The sequence below is a fragment of the Delphinus delphis genome, chromosome 10 (assembly GCF_949987515.2).
Source record: "Delphinus delphis chromosome 10, mDelDel1.2, whole genome shotgun sequence".
Taxonomy (NCBI): Eukaryota; Metazoa; Chordata; class Mammalia; order Artiodactyla; family Delphinidae; genus Delphinus; species Delphinus delphis.
Window position 1 is genome coordinate 72,915,354 of NC_082692.2, and position 20,049 is coordinate 72,935,402.

The 20,049-nt window shown below is 47.2% G+C and overlaps 1 protein-coding gene across 4 annotated transcripts in view; it reads left to right on the top strand.

The window, feature by feature from the left end:
* The window catches only part of FLNB (filamin B), a 139,201-nt gene that overhangs the window by 41,099 nt on the left and 78,053 nt on the right, over window positions 1–20,049 (top strand). For all 4 annotated transcript variants that reach the window (XM_060022749.1, XM_060022750.1, XM_060022751.1 and 1 more), the window contains exons 2-3: window positions 15,916–16,164; window positions 18,395–18,492. In XM_060022749.1, coding sequence (XP_059878732.1) covers window positions 15,916–16,164; window positions 18,395–18,492 — 347 coding nt within the window. The remainder of the gene's footprint in view (window positions 1–15,915; window positions 16,165–18,394; window positions 18,493–20,049) is intronic.

The window sequence follows — 20,049 nt, forward strand, 5'->3', positions numbered from 1 at the left end:
TTTGTTTCAGTTACTACACAAATATTTTTTGCTAACTTTTACTAAGCTCTCCCCTCTCCCCTGCGTAGGCAGTTTAGAGCTAAGTGGCAATTGGGTGGAGGTTCTGGAGGTTTCCCCAGCTCACATAATTTGACATTCCACTTGCCCACATCAGGATGATTCCCCCCTCTTTCTACCAGTGGTCCAAATTGCTGGGTTCTGTCTCTGACTCTTCCCACTTGGCAATGCGTTGTTTGAAGAACATTTTGACATTAGAAGCTCTAAAGCAAACCCAGGGGCTTTCCTGGTGGTGCAGTGGTTAAGAATCCGCCTGCCAATGCAGGGGACACAGGTTCGAGCCCTGGAAGAGCCTACATGCTGCGGAGCAGCTAAGTCCGTGCTCCACAACTACTGAGCCTGTGCTCTAGAGCCCGCAAGCCACAATTACGGATCCCACGTGCCACAACTACTGAAGCCCCTGCGCCGAGAGCCCGTGTTCCGCAACAAGAGAAGCCACTGCAATGAGAAGCCCACGCACCGGAACGAAGAGTAGCCCCCGCTCACCGCAACTAGAGAAAGCCCACACGCAGCAATGAAGACCCAACGCAGCCTGAAATAAATAAATAAAATAAATAAATTTTTAAAAATAAATAAAAAATAAAGCAAACCTAGGAAGGAGGAGGCCGGTTTCAGCCTGGATTCCTCTAAATCATTGCCCGTGTTTAAGAATTACAGTTTTCACAAGAACAGTAAGATATTTCTTAGTGTGGTTTTTAAGTGAGTTGGTTAACACCAGAATTTCATAAACACTGTGGTTAAGGGATGTGCACCCCTTTGAGACTCTCAACTAGAACTGACCTTTGAGAACCTGCTTTATCTCCCTTTATCTGTAAAACTGGTTGCTTTCAAGTCTCAAGGTTCTAGTTTCTTAATTACTGCCACTGAAACAGTTGTAGATTAGAGAAAGCCTTAGTAACTTATTTCCTGTTGTCCTTTTGTGTCTCTTGTCTGTCTCCTTCACCCCACACCTACTGGTTTTATAAAACATAATCTCGCAGCCTATGGGAGTGTTCAGGAGAAGTGTTTGTAGAGATCTGAAGGGCAATTTAAGGAAGAATTACCAAAGTGTCTTCTGGAGACTACTAGTGCCCTTTGAGATAGTAGTAAAAAAGTCCTCTAGGGGCTTCCCTGGGGGCGCGGTGGATAAGAATCTGCCTGCCAATGCAGGGGACATGGGTTCGAGCCCTGGTCCGGGAAGATACCACATGCCGCGGAGCAACAAAGCCCTTGTGCCACAGCTACTGAGCCTGCGCTCTAGAGCCCGCGAGCCACAACTACTGAAGCCTGCGCGCCTAGAGCCCGCGCTCCTCAACAAGAGAAGCCACCGCAATGAGAAGCCCACACACCACAACAAAGAGTAGCCCCGCTCTCTGTAGCTAGAGAAAGCCCGTGTGCAGCAATGAAGACCCAACACAGCCAAAAATAAATAAATGAAATAAGAATAAAAATAAATTAAAAAAAAAAAGAAAGAAAACTATTAGATAATATCGTGATTCAGAAAAAAAAAAGGTCTCTAGTCCAGTAAAGCTGGGAAGTACTGTGTGGCACCCTAGTGTTCTCTTGGAGATTGTCAATGTACATTTGCCTATTAAAGGCTCTGAGAAGTCCTGCAGCAGTTTAAAATTGTTCAGTTCCGTTTGTCCCCAGCTTATTTGACCACAGCAAGCCTTTTGTCTTGGAAAACCAGTTAACATCTAGTGCAATCTTTTCTAAGATGTGGTACTTGTGGGTACTCAAGATGATATATTAGGTGTTACATAACCTATGTTTAAAAGTTGTAACAGGGGCGTGGGAAAAAAAAAAAGTTGTAACAGTTATGTTTTCACAAGTAGTTAAAAAAAATAGTGCATCATTCATTCATTCATTTGGGTAAGGGAAAAGGGAAAAGTGAGTTGATTTAAGGAAAAAGACTCCTAGTAAATGGCCCAAGTGGTCAGAGGACAGGGCCAGGTTTCTGAGTGTGGGTTGAGGGACAGATACTCCTCAGAGCCAAGTTTAGGCAGAGCTGGTGTTCTTGCTTAGGCAGGAAGTAGCTACTGAACCAAGCACAGGACTCGTTAGATGAACTGGTGAGGAAGACATTTGTCTGTGGGCTGTGTGCCTTCAGCAACGGTGGCAGCTGTGGTTGGGGTGAGGTGTTGGGTATTTAGTGTGTGTCACTTGCTGGCCCTGCACTTGGACACTGTACCTCAGGAATGTTAGGATGTGTTCCCATTTTAGCAGCAAAGCTGACCTGCTATGTGCTTGGTCTGTTTATCTTACTGCCAGGGCCATTTATTATGGGACAGAGTTCAGGGGCACAGTGATAAATCTCTTTTAGGAGGATGATGTAATAACCCTCAGCATTTATTTCCTCCTTGACTTTTGCCCGTTTTGAAAGCCTTTGCAATACCATCACATCCATGTCTGGGTCTCCTTCTCTGCAGCCCCAGTCTGGTCTCCAGGCAGAATGGTCAATGCAGATTCTGGAGTTGGATGGCCTGGATTCAAATCCCAGCTCCACCACTTATCAGCTCTGTAACTCTGGGCTTAACTTATCATCTTATCAGTTTTTCCATCTGGAAAATGGGGCTAACAGTGGTATCTCATAGGCAGTAGTGAGAAGTCAGTCGGGGGGATCGCACTGGGCCGGCCCCAGGTCTTCATGTATAGATAAGAGGCTGGGCCTCTGTATCATGGGAGGAACACTCTCAGGGTACCAGGGAAGGGGACATGAAGGGATCAGGAAGGTGGGTGGTTGATTTTTTTTTTTTTCTTTTTTTCTTTTGGTTGGCTTGAAAGACATGCCCAAAGGCAACCAGATGACTCCCTCTTCGTCAACATCTTCCACTTCTCTAGAGGGCCAGCTGTTTGGAAGTGGCAGAGGCCGTCTGAGGCAGGGAGCTTGCTTGTCTGGGATGGGTGTATCTCGCTGAGGATGGGAATGTGTTTGAATGGCCACGGTGTGAAAGATGAGCAGAGGAAATCACCACAAAGACAGCCATACACGCCTGAAAAGCCTCACGTATTTGTTGATGGGTATCATGGCCCATTGTGAAGATCACATGCGGTGTAAAAAGATGAGAAACTGGCTCCCTCCTGCTTCCCCCACCCCCATTCCCTGCTCCTCTACCCACAAGCAATTGCACTATTGGTGAACAATTTATCTCTTCAAGAGATCTTCCATGCATATTTGAGCCCAATTATGTCATTACCCTGGCCACCCCTTTACTCCAATTCCAACCTTTCATCATTTGATAAAATTTGTCAATTTTCTCACATCAGTGCCTATAGATCCCGACAAGCAATTTTGTCCAAATGAAGAGTTATTTAACATATACATTACTATGCTTCTTTCTTTTTGGGAATGTTTGTCAAAATTTATTATAAAAGTAAGGTGTATAGTTTAAATTAAAAAAAATTCAAACAACACAGGAGCATGCATGTAACAACACCAACAAAAAGAAAGCCCATCTTTACCATCAGCCCGAGTCTTTGCTAGAGAGAGCCGATGGGCACAGTTTGTTGTGCGTGCTTCCAGATCTTGCTTTTCAGACGCAGAGTCATGCCTTGTCACAAACAGGATTGCATGAACAATGCTTTTCTACAAATCGTCCTGTTCCCTTAATATATCATGGAGGCCTGTCTCTGCTGGAGCCCACGTATCTTTCTCATTCTTTTCACAGCAGCCTGTTATTCTCTAGCCTGGATGTTCTGTAACGTTTATTTAACCAGTTATTTGTGGGAAGGCATTTAAATCGTCTTCAGTCCCCTCCCCCCCATTATATGATAGTAATGAACTGCTTTAATGGTTAAAGGTCACTGTAATACCCAAACCCCTCTTCCTCCCCCCATTAGAAAAAGAAATCACGTTAGGGAACTTTCTTGAATACTTTGTGCTTCAAACTGAATTTTTTGACCTTGCATTTAATTTTCTGTCAGCAGTGGCCCAGCCTGGCCCCTGCAGACTTCTCAGGAATCTGCTGGAGGAGTCGGGGTGGCCTGCAGATTTTAGCAAGCTGCCAGTTCATTCAGCAGCTCGCTGAGCAAAAGAACATCTTGATTCTATCAGGCTTAATCCCGGGTCCCTGATGGGCTGGCTCTTGTGGTCATTAGCAAATGGAATGCTGTGTTAGAAGGCTGAGTTCTGGGGTACTCGACTCTGAGCAGTCTTGAATCAGAGTTGAATGGCGTTGAACCTTTCACAGTGCTAACGGGGCACTGTGAAGTCCCCACATGGGTGTGTGTCTGTAATATTACAGTGACATCATGGTAGTTGTAATAGTCCTTGCTGAAGTGGTGGCACCCTCGTCAGGCAGAATGCTACCTGCTTGACTCCATTATCTCACAATGTTTCAGTGAGGTGAGTATAGTTATAATGCTTAGCTTACAGATGCGTCAGAGCAGGGCAGTGACCCACCCCAGTCCCACGGCCAGTTCATGGCTGCGCTTGGCAGGGGAACCAGGCTCACTGAGTGACTTAGTGTCCCTGACCTCTGGGTTACTTGGCTACCAGTTATTTCAGCAAGTGAGCTCCCCTTTGTTTGAGTAGGTTCAGTCCTGCCCCCCCGAGCCCATGTTCTTTACACGGGGGGGTTGGTGGTGTGGAATTAATTTACAAGAAGGAGCCCGACGTTTGGGCTCTGTTGTGGTCGGGTAGCACGTGTGTCCGGAGGCCTCCTCATATAATCGTGGTTTGAAGGTCCAAATTTAGGGGTACAAATCTGAGCCTTCAACTGAGCTAAAGACCTCGTACAGAGAGGAACTGTCGGGAAAATGGCAATATAGGTAAAGCGGAGACCGTGCCCCAGTATCTATCCCTTGAGAATTTCCTTTTCTCCAACCTCCTCCTCTTGCTGTTGGTAATGGTGAGAGCCAGCAGTTATAAGTTATTTGGAATTTCTCTCAGCTTGGTTCCCATTCAAGACTTTAAATTGGGAGTTTTGTTCCTTTTATGACTTCACAATCTTTGGGCAGCCTGCCATTTCTATAACAGGCTCATATGACTTGTAACATGAGGTGAGGTACCGGGGGGAAAAATGCAAACTGATTTCTCCCCTTTCAGACTGAGGAAGTCACCTTGATCTGATTTTTGTAACAAGGCTCAACTTTTACAAGTTTGCGGTAGAAGGATGAATACCTATCCTATTCATCATCGTTATTACTTTTTAACTTTTATTCTTAATTATAAAAGGAAAAAAGAACCCTCAAGGGACATAGCCTAGCATGAGAGACAAAAGGCATAAAGTTGTGTGTTTTTTTCCTTCTCTTTCTTTAAGCGATCTTCAGTGTCTTGCCTTGTGGGATAATGGCGGTTTACCTTATAATAATGCTGTATCTCTTTGTGGAATATTTTAAAGCCAATTTAGCTTATTTTCTTACTTGAAACTGTAAATTGTATTAGGCACAGGGTCTGGCACCCAGTAGGCAGCTAGGAAGTTATTTGTTGGATGCAAGAACAGATGAATAAAGTGAGCTTTCAAGTACGTGAATGTCCTAATTTCTGTTTTCCAGGGCAAACACATGTTAATAGGTTTGGGTGAATAAGAGCAGAGCTGGGTCTTCTCCCATCTTCCTCAGTTTCCCCTGCCGAGCAGCGGTACATGCAAGGAGGACCTCCCAGATGCAGGGCCAGGGCCGTGATCTTCAGAATCCCCAGCTCCTAGGGTGCAGTAGAGGCTGAGCAAGTCATGGTTGAGACAAAGGAGACTAAAGGAGACTAAAATGATCCAGCTCTGACTCCCGCTTGTACCTCCCAGGTCTTGTGCTGTCACTTTCCATGCTGTCCATTTACTGTGTTTTTCTCCTAGAACCATGGCCGTTTAGGGATCCTGGGAATGACTGGGGCCGTTAGAAGTGCAGAAGCCCTGTCGGGTTCCCATCCCATACACAGATGCTTACTGGCCGTGTTGCCCGGGGGTGGGTCCTGTCCCTGTGCACAGTCTCCTCATCTGTAAAATGTGAGTCGTAACTGTACTTGCCTCGTGGAGCTGCCATGACGTAGTGAGTATTCAGAAAAGTAGGGAGGATAAGAGTTTGGGCTCTGGCAACAGCGAGAACTGGGTTTAAATGTAGGCTCCCCTATGTCACTTTTGGCAGATGCCTTCACCTCTGTGAGCCTCTGTTTTCTCATCTGTAAAACGGGACTAACCACAAAAGCCATCCTTATAGGCTTGCTGTGAGGGTTGCATGCGGTGATGCATGTGACCCAGAGGAGAGGCCTGGAAGAGAGAGCTGCTGTCGTATTTTGGCTGCTGTTGATGTCAGGAGAGGAGGTGCTGAGGAGTCTTTCCCAGTCGTGGTTCCTCCTGCCCTTACTCCTTTCCTTGTGGGCTTCCCAGTGGGCTGTGCATGTGTGCACAGCATGGACGGTGAGCTGTGTTTCAGATGGGGTGGCCTCGCCACATGACAGACTGAGCTGGAGTTAAAAGGTGACGAGGCCCTCCATTCACAGCCAGCATTTATTATTTCAGCTGTACGTGTTCTCAGAGCGTTGTGGCTGGAAGCTGTGAGTGAGGGACAGACGCCTCCATGCTGAGGCCTCGGGAGCTCATGCTGGGGTTTACCCGCACCTCCCAGTGGCTGGACTCTGGGCTCCTTGACTCACAGGTCAAGCTCCGGAATCCCTGGGGCCCTTGGCCTGCTGGTCGCCCAGGAGAACCGTGAGGCAGCAATGCAACCAGTTAGTGCAGGGGCCTGCAGCTTTGGGGTCAAAAAAACTAGTTTAGATACATTTTGGTGCACCTTTCTTTTTTCCTTCTATTTAATTAATTAACTAATTAATTAATTACTTTTTGGCTTCACTGGGTCTTCGTTGCTGCGCTGGGTCTTTGTTGCTGTGCGTGGGCTTTCTCTAGTTGTGGCGAGCGGGGGCTACCCTTCATTGCGGTGCGCGGGCTTCTCGTTGCGGTGGCTTCTCTTTGTTGCGGAGCACGGGCTCTAGGTGTCCAGGCTCCAGTAGTTGTGGCTTGCAGGCTCTAGAGCACAGGCTCAGTAGTTGTGGCGCACGGGCTTAGTTGCTCCGCGGCATGTGGGATCTTCCCAGATCAGAGATAGAACCCGTGTCCCCTGCATTGGCAGGCGTATTCTCAACCACTGCGCCACCAGGGAAGTCCCTCTTTTTTCCTTCTTTCTTTAACCTATCTAACAAGGTTAGATTCCTTTTTCTAAGTTTTCAGGGATTTCCCACTAATAGTAAGTGGGAAGAGACTATTTCCTAGGCCTTTTATTATACTCGTCTCATTTAGTTCAGCGGACTTCGTTGCTGAATATAAAGGAATTCTCAAAAGTGGTAACTTTTCAAAAGTGGCATTGAAAAGAAAGCCTACTGGGTGATGCAAATGCAACTTTTTGGCCACACTGTGCAGCTTGTGGGATCTTAGTTCCCCAACCAGGGATCGAACTTGCCCCCCCGCCCCCCAACACACACACACAATGGACGCGTGGAGTCTTAACCACTGGATTGCCAGGGAATTCCCATAAATGCAACTTTTAAATAAAGGATACCTCTTAACCAGAAAGTAGGTGTTTGGGATAAATTACGAAACAGGGCACCATCACAGTATCTGTGGTCTTAAAGTCCACCAAAATCTCTGTACCAAAATAAAAATAAGATATTTATGAAGTAATTTGTTCTAATTATTCTTGGCAGAAGTCCGGCAAATGAGAGAGAACAGAAGCAATAGCTGGCAAAGCAAAAAATTTGAAGTCTGGGGTTATGCATAAGTAACGTGTTATGGACCTATAAACGAAATCTCAAATCAGGGATTTGGGAATGCTTACTCCATTCTCTTGCAAAGAAATCCCAGCCACCATTCCTCAAGCTGTGCCCAGGGCAGGCATTGCTAATCTGCACAGTAATTTGAGCCTCTCTATTCCCCCTTCCTTGTTTATGGCAGGCATTGGTAATCCATTTCAGCAGTCTTCCTCACTGAAACAAGACAGGGCCTCAGAATCTTTCTCAACACAGTGAAAGAGTTTCACCTCATGTGCCAACACCACTTGCCACCCTTGGTCTATTGTATCAACTCTTGAAAAATTACTAACATGAAAAGGCCTTCCAAATGAACTCTCTTAACTGAACCCTGACATAGCAATATGTAAAATTTGTTAATTCAAACAGTTCTTTTTTCATCCTTGAGTAGTTCATGAGCAAGGAAAAGAATCGGAAATCCAGCTGACCCCAGTGCCCCGATCCACCCTTATTTTATTGTGGTCTGTATTTTATCTTACTGACAGAAATAAGAATAGGCCCATGTGATTTAAGGTCTTCAAGGCCCAGAACATCCTCTTATTATGGTTAAACTGGCGTAACGAAGAGATTTTTAGAAAAATACAGTGGCTTTTTTCAGGCTTCAGGTTGGCGGGGCACCCTATGCTGGGACCCAGGTTCCTTCCATCACCTTGCCTGGCCTCTTTTGGGACAGGTCACAGCTCAGTGACTGCAGTGCCAGGTACTCTGGCTGGCTGTTGTGGGGAGAGTGCTCAGAGGAGGCCCACCCACTGCCCAAGGCCACGTGGTGGCACATTTCCTTCTGCTGTCCACTGGTGAGGCAACCGCATCACCGAACTGGGGAGACTGCGGGGCCATGTAGCAGGAAGCCACATGCCTGGGAGAAGGGGAGGGAGGGTTTTAGTGGCTAGAGAGTATAGACTTTGCCATGGTATCCTTTAGTCATTAGAGGTGTGAGTCACCTGGTTAGAAAAGTCTGTCTTGTCCTCTTTAGCCCTTTGTTGGTTCCAGGCCCTGGAGAGAAGCCTTGAGCCGGAGGGGTAGGGGCAGGGGTATGTGTGGAGAAGTCAGCCTGGCCCCCTTCATCCTGCCAGGGGGTCAAAGTGCACCGTTCATCCTCTGTTGTGTGGATGCAAGGACTGTTGCACCCCCAGAAATGTGACTCCCGTTCTGGGCAGCCGACTGAGATGGTCTTCTGCATGACCTCGAGAACAAGTGGCATCTGGGCTTGTTTCTTTTTTTTTTTTTTTTTTAATAAATTTATTTATTTACTTTTGGCTGTGTTGGGTCTTTGCTGCTGCGTGCGGGCTTTCTAGTTGCGGCAAGTGGGGGATACTCTTCATTGCAGTGCACGGGCTTCTCGTTGCGGTGGCTTCTCTCCGTTGTGGAGCACAGGCTCTAGGCGCGCGGGCTTCAGTAGTTGCGGCATGCGGGGTCAGTAGTTGTAGCTTGTGGGCTCTAGAGCGCAGGCTCAGTAGTTGTGGTGCATGGGCTTAGTTGCTCTGCGGCATGTGGGATCTTCCCGGACCAGGGCTCGAACCTGTGTCCCCCTCATTGGTAGGCGGATTCTCAACCACTGCGCCACCAGGGAAGCCCCTGGGCTTGGTTTTTTGTTTAAATAAAACTTATTTATTTATTTACTTATTTTGGGCTGCATTGGGTCCTCATTGCTGTGCACAGGCTTTCTCTAGGTGCTGCGAGCAGGGGCTACTCTTCGTTGCGGTGCACGGGCTTCTCATTGCAGTGGCTTCTCTTGTTGCAGAGCACAGGCTCTAGGCACGTGAGCTTCAGTAGTTGTGGCACGCGGGCTCCGTAGTTGTGGTACACGGGCTTAGCTGCTCCGTGGCATGTGGGATCTTCCCGGATCAGGGCTCAATCCTGTGTCCCCTGCATTGGCAGGTGGATTCTTAACCACTACGCCACCAGGGAAGTCCCTGGGCTTGGTTTTGACTGAGAAACCGAGGAGAGTGGTCAACTGTCTCCTTTCAGTTCAGGGTGCCCTCCTGGCTGACAATTCAGCCATAGTTTGTTCAGCTTGGGAAAGGAGGCAGGACGGAGGGAAACTGCCAAGCCGACCTGGGATGTCAGTGAGCACCGGGCTGCTGTGTGGTGCTGGGCCAGGTGATGTGAGCGCTGCAGTGCGGGGTTACCTTGGGGCAGCTCTGCAGGGACGCTGCAAACAACCGATGCTGACAGGAAGCCCCAGCGCAAACTTGCAGGTCACCACCTGTCACTGCTAAGCTTTCCTTTTACCTTCTGCCTTTGCCTTGTTGTCTCAATGTGGACAGAAGCATGTTGAAGTCACTGGTGGTAAGAATAATAGTAACAATACCAGCATTTAACAAAAACTGACTGAGTGGGGGTCTGAGTGCTGGAGGTGTCTTATCGTACTTAGTCTTCCCAGCAGCCCTGTGCTCCTGTTCCAACATTATCCTCGACTTATAGGTGCCCAGGGGTTGGATGGCTTGGCCAGGGTCCTACAACCAGCGTGGTGGCGCGGAGCCCATACCTGCAGAGCCTACACCTTAAGGACCTCACCTCTCCCGCCTGCCCTCTGTGCCACGTGCTGTGTTGCCTGCTGGGGGTGCGGAGGTGGCCACAGTCTGGAGCAGTTTAAACCCTGCCGGAAAGAGCTGTGCGTGTACTTTTTGCATACACTCTACACAGGCAGCACCGCCCCTCATAGAGCACTGGAGCTCAGCAGGCAGGGACGTGTGCCTGTGCCAGCCTGTCCCCCAAACAGCCAGGTGTCCAGGCTGCGGGATCAGCGGGAAGCTCAATGGTCCGTTTCTGCCTTTGCGCAGCTGACACCTTGAGCAGAGGAGGCAGACGTGACAGGTGCTTATTAAAATTTTTTTTTCTGGACGTGCCACTTGTCTTGTGGGATCCGGGATCCTAGTTCCTGGACCGGGGACTGAACCCAGGCTACGGCAGTGAAAGCACCGAGTCCTAACCACTGGGCCACCAGGGAATTCCCGATAGGTGATTATTTAAGCACAGCTGTAGTTACACTGAAAGGAGGGCACACAGCCTCGAAGGGGCACTTAATAGGGGACCTGTTCTAGTTTTGCAGAGTTGGCTGTAGAAGAGGCATTAGCTAGCTGGGGAGAGAGTTCTGGACCAAGTGGGCTGAGGCCAGGGATCAAGGATGAACCTGTGGCAAGGTGAAGCTTGGAAGTCAAGGAGGGCCAGACCCTTGGCTCACGTGGGCTGCTCTTTGTACCATATTCTCTTTCAGGAGGGTCCTGATAAATTATCAGTAGTTTTTTTTTTTTTTTTTTTTTTTGCGGTATGTGGTACACGGGCCTCTCACTGTCGCGGCCTCTCCCGTTGCGGAGCACAGGCTCCGGATGCGCAGGCTCAGCAGCCATGGCTCACAGGCCCAGCCGCTCCGCGGCATGTGGGATCTTCCCGGACCGGGGCACGAACCCGTGTCCCCTGCATCGGCAGGCAGACTCTCAACCACTGCGCCACCAGGGAAGCCCTATCAGTAGTTTTGCTCCTGGGCAGTTCTTTGTTCCTCTCTGGGGGTCTCAGGCCTAACCTCTGGATGAATTGCTTGATTCAGAGAAGTGACATATTGAACATTTTATCCTCCCATTAATTCACAAGGTACTTTCTTACCTTTTGTTTCCTGCTTGCGTACAAACTGGGAATAAAGCTTCTGGGCTTCTGGTTCTAGGAAAGAGTGGCACATGGCAGGTACTCAGATATTAGGTGAATGAGAAAGGGAGGGAAGGGGGTAATTAAGCGCCTGCCGTGTGCCAGGCAGTGTGCTTGGCTATTAGAATTTCCTAACCCACCTACTCCTTACAGCAGCCCTGTGAAGGTGGTGACTGTGAATATTCCCATTTGGGAAACAAGGAAAAATGAGGCTCAGTGAGGATGAGCAGGTTGTCAAGTGGCATACCTAGTTGAGCTGCCGGTTTCAGAGTCCGTTCTTGCGACCAGTCTGCCACACTGCCTCTCAGAGGGTAACAAGAGTGAGAGGACAGGGAGCAGGGTGTGTGGCAGCCTGTTCCCCAGGCGGCCAAGTCATAGTGCAGAGTATGGCCTTGGTGACTTGTCCCCAAGCACACTGGAAGGAGGTTTCCTGAGACTCCGGCCTCTCCTGGATTCCTACAGCCACATGTTGGCTGCTTCTGACCCAGCAGCCAGCTGCAATATGATCTGCTGTCCTTAGCCAGGAGAGCAAAAATGAGGGATGGTGTCCCCCCAGGCCCCTTCTCCCAGACCCCCAACCCCTGACACCCTGGCAACAGCCAGGAGAGAGGGTTGACCCCGTGAACGGAGTAGGAGCGCCGATGGTTGCCTGGGTCCAGCCCTCCTGGTAAAAGTAGAGAGAGGTAGAAGATCACCATCTCTCTTACCTGGTGGGGAACTTGTCTACAAAGGAGATGTTTCTAAGATGCTGCTGAAGATTGCCTAAAAGCAGCTGGTTTCCACTCCCATACTTGCACCCATTCCAGAATGCTGCTTAACAGGACTGGGAAACTCATGTGCTGAAATGATGTGAAAACACCCCATCCTAGAACTTGTAATAGCTTGAGTTAACTTTCTAGCTACTGGGGTCGGGGTCGGGGGGAAAGCCATTGCCCTCACTTGTATGCAACTTGGGCTAATTTTAAGTAGTTCCAGAAGGTGTGTGTGGTTGGAGGGCCAGTGTTGTCCGGAGCCAGGACTAGTTACATGGGGATTGTGATTGGTTGAATTTGGGGAGGAGAAGCTTGTGGCCAGATTCCAACCCGCTGACAATCTAAGCAGATTCTAGGAGGTCGGGCAGGCATGGTGGGCGTTGGCTTATTTTATTCCTGAAAGAGGCCCTCAGTAACTCAGGAAGGTGGAATCCTGCCTGAGACGCTTCCAGCTGACCTGGCCTTTTCCTCCTTCCGCCTCTGCTGCATGTTTACACTTGACATAAACATCACAGGGCACGCTCACGGCTGAAAGTTCTGTAGTCTGCTGTGATGGTTACACGTGGACATTGTGATGCTGTGTAGCATTTCATTTTCAAGGCTTGGGGAGCCTCCTACTTCATATGGGTGGGAATGGGGAGGCATTTGGGGTAAGTCGCCATCTTTTTATTGTCCCAAGAGCTTGGTGAAGCATTTGAACTTTCACCTGTCAAAATCACTTTTGGAATGAGGACAGCTTCTGAGAATAGCAGAATGAAAGTATCATTTATCCCAATGAGACCTTAATGGGGGCTTTCCCATTTGGACACCCACCTTGAATTCATTGGAAACAGAAGTTCTGGACATTGTATGTTTCATGAATTTGGCTCAGACTTTTACTGGGTCATATTTCCCCCAAATCTTTTTGAAAAAGACTCATGTCTCATTCCTTTAAACCAACATGTGTAAGCTGGGTAAAAATAGAGCAAACTGGTTTCACATTTTGATTTATGGACGAAATCTGCAAGTTTGCCTTCGAAAAGCATTTAAAACATAACTCGGGGAAGTTTGAGCTTTGCAGACGGATGCCTGTGGCTGGATGAGACTCTGACCTGTTCAGATTCTGCCTGGTGCAAGACCAGACGTGGCCAGGTCCACCCCGTACCCGGATTAGCAATAAGCATGCACACGCTCTGCTTCTCCCCCCATCTCCCCTCACCCTTCTGAAGACTGCTCTTCTCCCCTTAGGCTGAATAAAGGAAACTGGCATGGAAAATGGTTTGATGTGGAATTTTTTTTACCATCGGTAGGTAGTAACTCAGTAATCAATAGCACTTTAAAGACACACTCGTAACGGGACATCTAATCCTAAAATTTCAGGCACAGTCAAGGACTGTCAGCTGGTCTAGCAGAATGAATTCCTTGGACACCTGTATTCTGTGCAGGGGTTCAGTGTTTCGTGTGCATCACCACTCCTTTGACCACAGGACCTCAGGAGCAGTGCTGGCTTCATGGTTGCACGACCCGGGCAGCTATACAGAGCCCTGTGCTCAGGGGGGTTCTGTGTGCTTGGTTTAATGCTCTGCTGTTGCCATCTTGAAATTCTTAATACTTTTTGGACAAGGAATCCTGTATTTTCATTTGTCACTGGGCCCCGTGAGTTATGCAGACAGTCCTGCTTAATAGTTAGTTATACAGTTCATTATGTAGAAAATCCCTGGGCACCTTAACTTTGAATGAGGATTGCTCCAAGTTAGTGTGTCTGACCAACCAGTTCATGATAATCTTTATGCTATCCAGTTTTACGTGATCAAGTTTTGTTATGACTGACCTGCAACTGTGAAATTACCTTTGATTTCTGTGGGTTTGGGTGTGAGCTTTTAGGAGGGTTTTTTTTTCTTATAAGAGGACATAACAATAAACAGGTTGATTTAAAAAAAAGCCCCACCCTTTCAGTATTGAATGGCATGCCATTTACTCCTTAACAGCATGTGAGTTTATTTTTCATGTGGTTGTAGCTGGGTTTCATTAAGTGCAGTATTGACGTGTGTTTAACCAACATTCAGGTGGCTTGCGGTGGGTGGGTGGGAGGGAGGGACAGGGCGTGGGGAGCTGCAAGATGAAGAAGGCTTAGTTACTCCCCGTCAGGAGCTCGCATCCCTGGAGTGGGGGTGGGGGGGAGGCTGAGGAATGAATGGTTGTTGTCATGAGAGGACCCTAGTGTGGTTACACAGAGGCTGGTGGGAGTGAAGTGCACCATCCGTTAGATCTGGCCCTTGAATGCTTATCTGGGGTTTGTCCTGCAGGAGGATGGGGTGAAGGGCCTTGTCATCATAGGGAATACAGAAGAGGTGGAGAAGTCCAGGGGGTTCACAGCAAGATGTGCTCCAGGAGTGAGGAGTCTGGAATGTGAAATGTGGTGGGTGGCAGTGACAAAGGTGGAAGAGCAGGCCGGGTGGAGGTTGTATAGGTCTCTCAAGGTGCTACATGTCTAGAGAGTTTAACCCTGGGCAGAGGGACCATTGGTGAATGGGGAAGCACAGGGATACCTGACTAGAAGGATGGTTCTCAGGTTATGTGAACAATGATGGAGCTTCATGGCTGTTGAGGAAGCAGAGAGGGGAGGAGGGGCCACATATTTTGGGGGAGAGTGTAGAAAAGGATTTGCCAAGAGGTAGGGAGAGAATTGTTGTGGGAACTGCTCCAGGGCTTTGGAGGAGGAGTCTAAGATGATTCGGACATTTTCACCTTGGGGTCCTGGCAGAATGGGGGGTTGTAACAAAGGTTGTTTAGGGTGTAGGAAATGGAGAGACAGGCAGAAAGACAGATATCTTGGAGATAATGTTTGAATTTTGATGGGTGTAGATGGAGATTGGAAAGAGGACAGAGAGCCACAGGGAAGCCAAGGGGAGTGGGAAGTAGAAACCAGTGGCAGTGAGAGTTCCAGAAGGGGCTGGCCCGTGGCAGGGCATGTCCTGTTAAGCTGGGGGATGACTAGAAAAGGGGCCATGCCTTTGGCCAGTCACTTATCCTCCTGGCAACACTTTGCCCAATTAGATTAGCTTAACTGTTAGTTAAGCTAACTAACAGTCTTCTTTTATGAATGACTAACTTGTCAGAGAAATGAGATGAAAATGATTGATAACACCCAGTATTTGTGAGATCTGAGGGAAAATGACCTCTTAAACATGTAGATGGGGGTGTAAACAGAAACAACTTTTTATAGGGAAAAGATATCTAGGACATAGTGATTAGTGAAAAGAAAGATTTCAAGACTATCATATAGTATAATATAAATTATATTATAGTATAATATACTATAATTTATAGTATAATATAAATTCCGGCAGCAAACACATACACATGTGTGCACACGATCTGGTAGACAGTATACTGCCAGGTTAACAGGTGGTTATCTCTGGAATGCAGCCACCTCTTGTTATTGTCTATATTTCTGAAATGATTTCTTGAAATTAAAAAAAAACTCTTATTATGGAAAATTTCAAATGCATGTAAAAATAGAGACAGTGGAATAATGCGTTTTCATGGACGTATAATCCAATGACACTGGTTAACAACGTTTTGGAATCTTATTTCATCTCTTCGCATCCTTAAGTATTTTGAAGCAAATGCCAGCATTGCATCCCTTCACTCTCATATAGCTCAGTGTGGTTCTCTAACAGTTGAGGACTCCATTTACTTTCTTACAAAGAATGTGATTCATACCTGTGCAACCCAGAGGCTTGACCAGGCCTGTGTCTCTCTGCTCAGACAGCAAAGCCATCGTGGATGGGAACCTGAAGCTCATCTTGGGCCTGGTGTGGACGCTGATCCTCCACTACTCCATCTCCATGCCTGTGTGGGAGGATGAAGGGGACGACGATGCCAAGAAGCAGACGCCAAAGCAGAGGCTGCTGGGGTGGATTCAGAACAAGATCCCCTACTTGCCCATCACCAACTTTAACCAGAACTGGCAAGATGGCAAAGCCCTGGGAGCCCTGGTAGACAGCTGTGCTCCAGGTAAGTGTCAATGGCTGCCTGAGGCATCCCTTCCGGAGGGGTGGGGTATGTGGACCCCTAAACCTCTTGGTTTTTGGTGGGAAAGCTAGGTTTGCTGTGATTGGTCTATTTCTCCTGGTTTTTAGCCCATTGTAAGATAACTAAAGGAACTAAAAATGGCTCCATTTGCCTTTCTGATGGCAGGTCTTATAGGTCTATCCATAGACTTGTTGAATTATTTACGCAAATTCTGAATGAATTTGCCTTCATGCTCGGAGCAGAACTTGAGTTCGGCTTCCAGACCCCAAGTCCTGCTTCTTCTCCCTCTTTCCACAGTTGGTGCCTAGTTTCCCATTGGCTTTAACACGTGCCCTATTAGGTGGTTTGGCATGAAAATCTAAAAACTTTTATTGAGTGGAAAGTACCCGTCTTTGTCAACCACTGGGTTGACTATATATGGCTTTCTCTGACCTTTTCTTTCTGCATTGCTGTGAAATAGTGCTTGGTAAGGATCCAGTTGGAGCCTTTTCCATGGAGCCCTTGATGGGCTCCTCCTTTCTGAGTGGTTGAATGTACACCAAGGTAGTAATTATCCTCACTGGAGGGTTTAGATTGATGGGTAGAGTTTGCTGATACACTCTCAATAGAAAAACCAGAGCCTGTGTTTATGTGCACGTCCAAACTTGTTTTTAATAAAAAATCTGCCCAAATAATCATATTTTCCATTTACTGATTGCTCTGTATATGCTGAGCACGTTGGTATTAAGTAAGCTAGTCGTTCTCAACACGCTCAACTAGCTGGTGTCAACTGGATGGGGAAGGAGGGCTGGCCCTAGGCCCCAGTCTTCCTTGAGAGCCTGTAAGCTGGTGTCATCCAGAAGTAACTCAAAGCTCAGCATTAGTTCATTTCCCAGGGCCCTCTTTCTTGCTTCCATGCAAAGACACATTTTAGGGTGCCTCTTTCCAGTTTAAACCTGGGGATTTTTACTCCAGCCCTATACTTCTTGTGGTTACAAAGGTTTTTGAGATAATTCTAGGTGTAGGCCTTTGAGCAAGTGAATGTTGTAAGTACACAGGATGTTAGTTCAGTCTTCTAGGTACATCCAGGATTGTGATTGTGATCTTGTAACTTATAATACGAAATATATGTTTGGTCTTTGTCCCCTTTCCTGGCACAGAGCTCCTAAAACCCTTGGAATTTACTAAGCGAAAAGGGCTGTGGTAGTGGTGTCCTTCAGCCATGCCTGAGTTTGTTAATGAGGTGACTTTTGGAATGCCCCAAAGGATGGGGGCTGGATGTTGGGGGAACCAATCAGTGATTAGAGGGTTGGAACTTTCTCCCCTGTCCCCTGACCTTCAGGAAGGGGAAAGGGGATAGAGGTTGAGTTAAGCACTAATGGCAGGTGATTTAATCACTCCAGCCTGTGCAATGAAGCCTCCATAAAAATCCCTGAGCTACAGGGGTTGGGGAGCTTCCGGCTGGTGAACATGTGGTGGTCCTGGGGTGATGGTGTGCCTGAAAGGACATGGAAGCTCCTTGCCCCTTCTCCCACCTTGCCCTATGCATCTCTTCCATTTAGTAAAATCCTTTTATAATAAACCAGTGACCCAGTAAGTAAACTGTTTTCCTGAGATCTGTGAGCCACTCTAGGAAACAATCCAACCTGAGGAGGGGGTTGTAGGAACCTCTGATTAGTAGCTGGTTGGTCAGAAGCCCAGGTGACAAATCTGGACTTGTGATTGGGCTCTGAAGTTGGGGTTGGAGGAGTCTTGTGGGACTGAGCCCTTAGCCTGTGGGTTCTGATGCTGTTTCCAGGTAGATACTGTCAGAATTAAGTTAAATCATAGGACACACAGCTGATGTCAACCCCACACATTTGGTGATCAGAGCACAGAAGTGTGAGTGTGATGTGTCCAAACAATCTCTGCTGCAAAAAGGTACCAGGCCCAAATGGTTTTACAGGCTTTGTTTGTTCATTTATTTACACCACACCCTTAAGGAATGGAGAAATTCCTCTCTGAATGCAAGAAGATAACAGCCTGAAGAAGAAGTCTCAGCTCAAGCAGAATAGTTTCTACCTTGGCATACTCATATCTGTGATACTTTTGGCCCATAAAGCATGCAGTTCACTAAGATTTTTGGAAGAAACTGTTCTCTCAAGAGACTGAGTGAGTTTAGTTTAGGCACCTGGTTTCCTTTAACCTCTTCAGTCAGTTAATACTAACAGCATCTTTTGTGTGATGTTAACAGGTCTGTGCCCAGACTGGGAATCCTGGGATCCACGAAAGCCTGTGGATAATGCACGAGAAGCCATGCAGCAGGCAGACGACTGGCTGGGTGTCCCACAGGTATGTGTAGAAGTGTGCGTGTCCCACGAAGCTGTTTCCCCTGATGCTCTGTGGATGCCTTTGGGTCTGGCAGGCAGTCTGACCTCCTCAGTGGTCAGCTTTCAATGAGCATTGTCTGTGGCTGTCTCCCATCTTCCTCAGTTTACCCATATTAATAGGTTCTCATTGACTTAGGTGCTTGTAGATCCCCTAAAGATCTTCACTGTCACACGTGACAGATTTTCTAGTATTTTTTTTTAATATTTATTTTATTCATTTATTTATTTATTTGGTTGTGCCTGGTCTTGGTTGCAGCAGGCGAGCTCCTTAGTTGTGGCTCACTGGCTCCTCAGTTGTGGCGTGTGAACTCTTAGTTGCGGCATGCGTGTGGGATCTAGTTCCCTGACCAGGGATTGAACCTGGCCCCCTGCATTGGGAGTGCAGAGTCTTAACCACTGTGCCACCAGGGAAGTCCTGAATTTTCTAGTATTTCTGTTCCAAAGATCACAAAGGCCGTGTCTGGATGCCAGACTGCAAATGTGGACCTTAACCATAAGAAATTGCCAGTATTTGACCATTTTTAACCTATTAAACATTTTTTTAAATCCAATATCTTCAAGAAAGTCACTTAGAACTTTTTAAGAAGTTTAAACCAGGATAACTCGCCATTAATGGAAAGTGTTTAAGAATTCATATTGCTCATAATCCTAACAAAGGAATATAACAACAGAACTTGGAAATTGAATATGTCTTGGATACCGTCTACAGTAGCCACGTTGCTTAGTTGAGGTCCAATCTTCTAAGCCCTTCCAAGGAGTTTAAATAGCACCCCCTGACACTGTGACTCCCATGTTCAAAGACTCAATCAAGAAAAGTTGTGGGTAGCCAGTGCCAGGGGATGGATGACCTCATTACAGGCTCCATTAAGGTCTTGAGTTGGTATTCAGAGCTGAGTTCAGTATATTTGTAACAGGATCCCTTGGGAGGTAGAAAATCTTGCCTATATTTCTTTGGTTTGGTTTTGGCATCATGTCTCTTCTCCAAGGCCCATTCCTTGGCTCTTCCACCCTCAGGAAGTGGTATGATATGTTTTTCGTCTCCCCTTAAACCAAAACCCATCTCCTTTTGGCATTCATGTGATGTTGGCAGTGTGTAAAGTTGTTGAAGGAGCTGCCTAGGAGAAATGCCAAATCAACGTACATCCTACATTTTACAAAACGTATTGGAGGCGACTGTACCAACCCAAATAGCTGTTTTGTTGCTGCAGGCTAATTATCAGAATGTTTCCTCTTTTCTTTTTTACCATGGAGTGGGGGAAGCTGGGTACATATGTTGTTTATCTGCATTTGGTTGACCTGTTCATGAGACAGAGTCTTCTGAGGAGGTGTGGCTTACCTCTTGGTGGCAGGAGAAGTTTTTGTGCTGTTTAGGGCTGGGTCAGCTGGTGGAACTGGGACTGTGACACCTTCAGGGAGGCCACCTGTCCAGCACAGGTCAAATCTTGCTCCTAAGCTGAATGTCAGGAGAAAATTTCCCCTTTCCTATTTTTTAAATGGCTTTTAATGTATTGAGACCTGT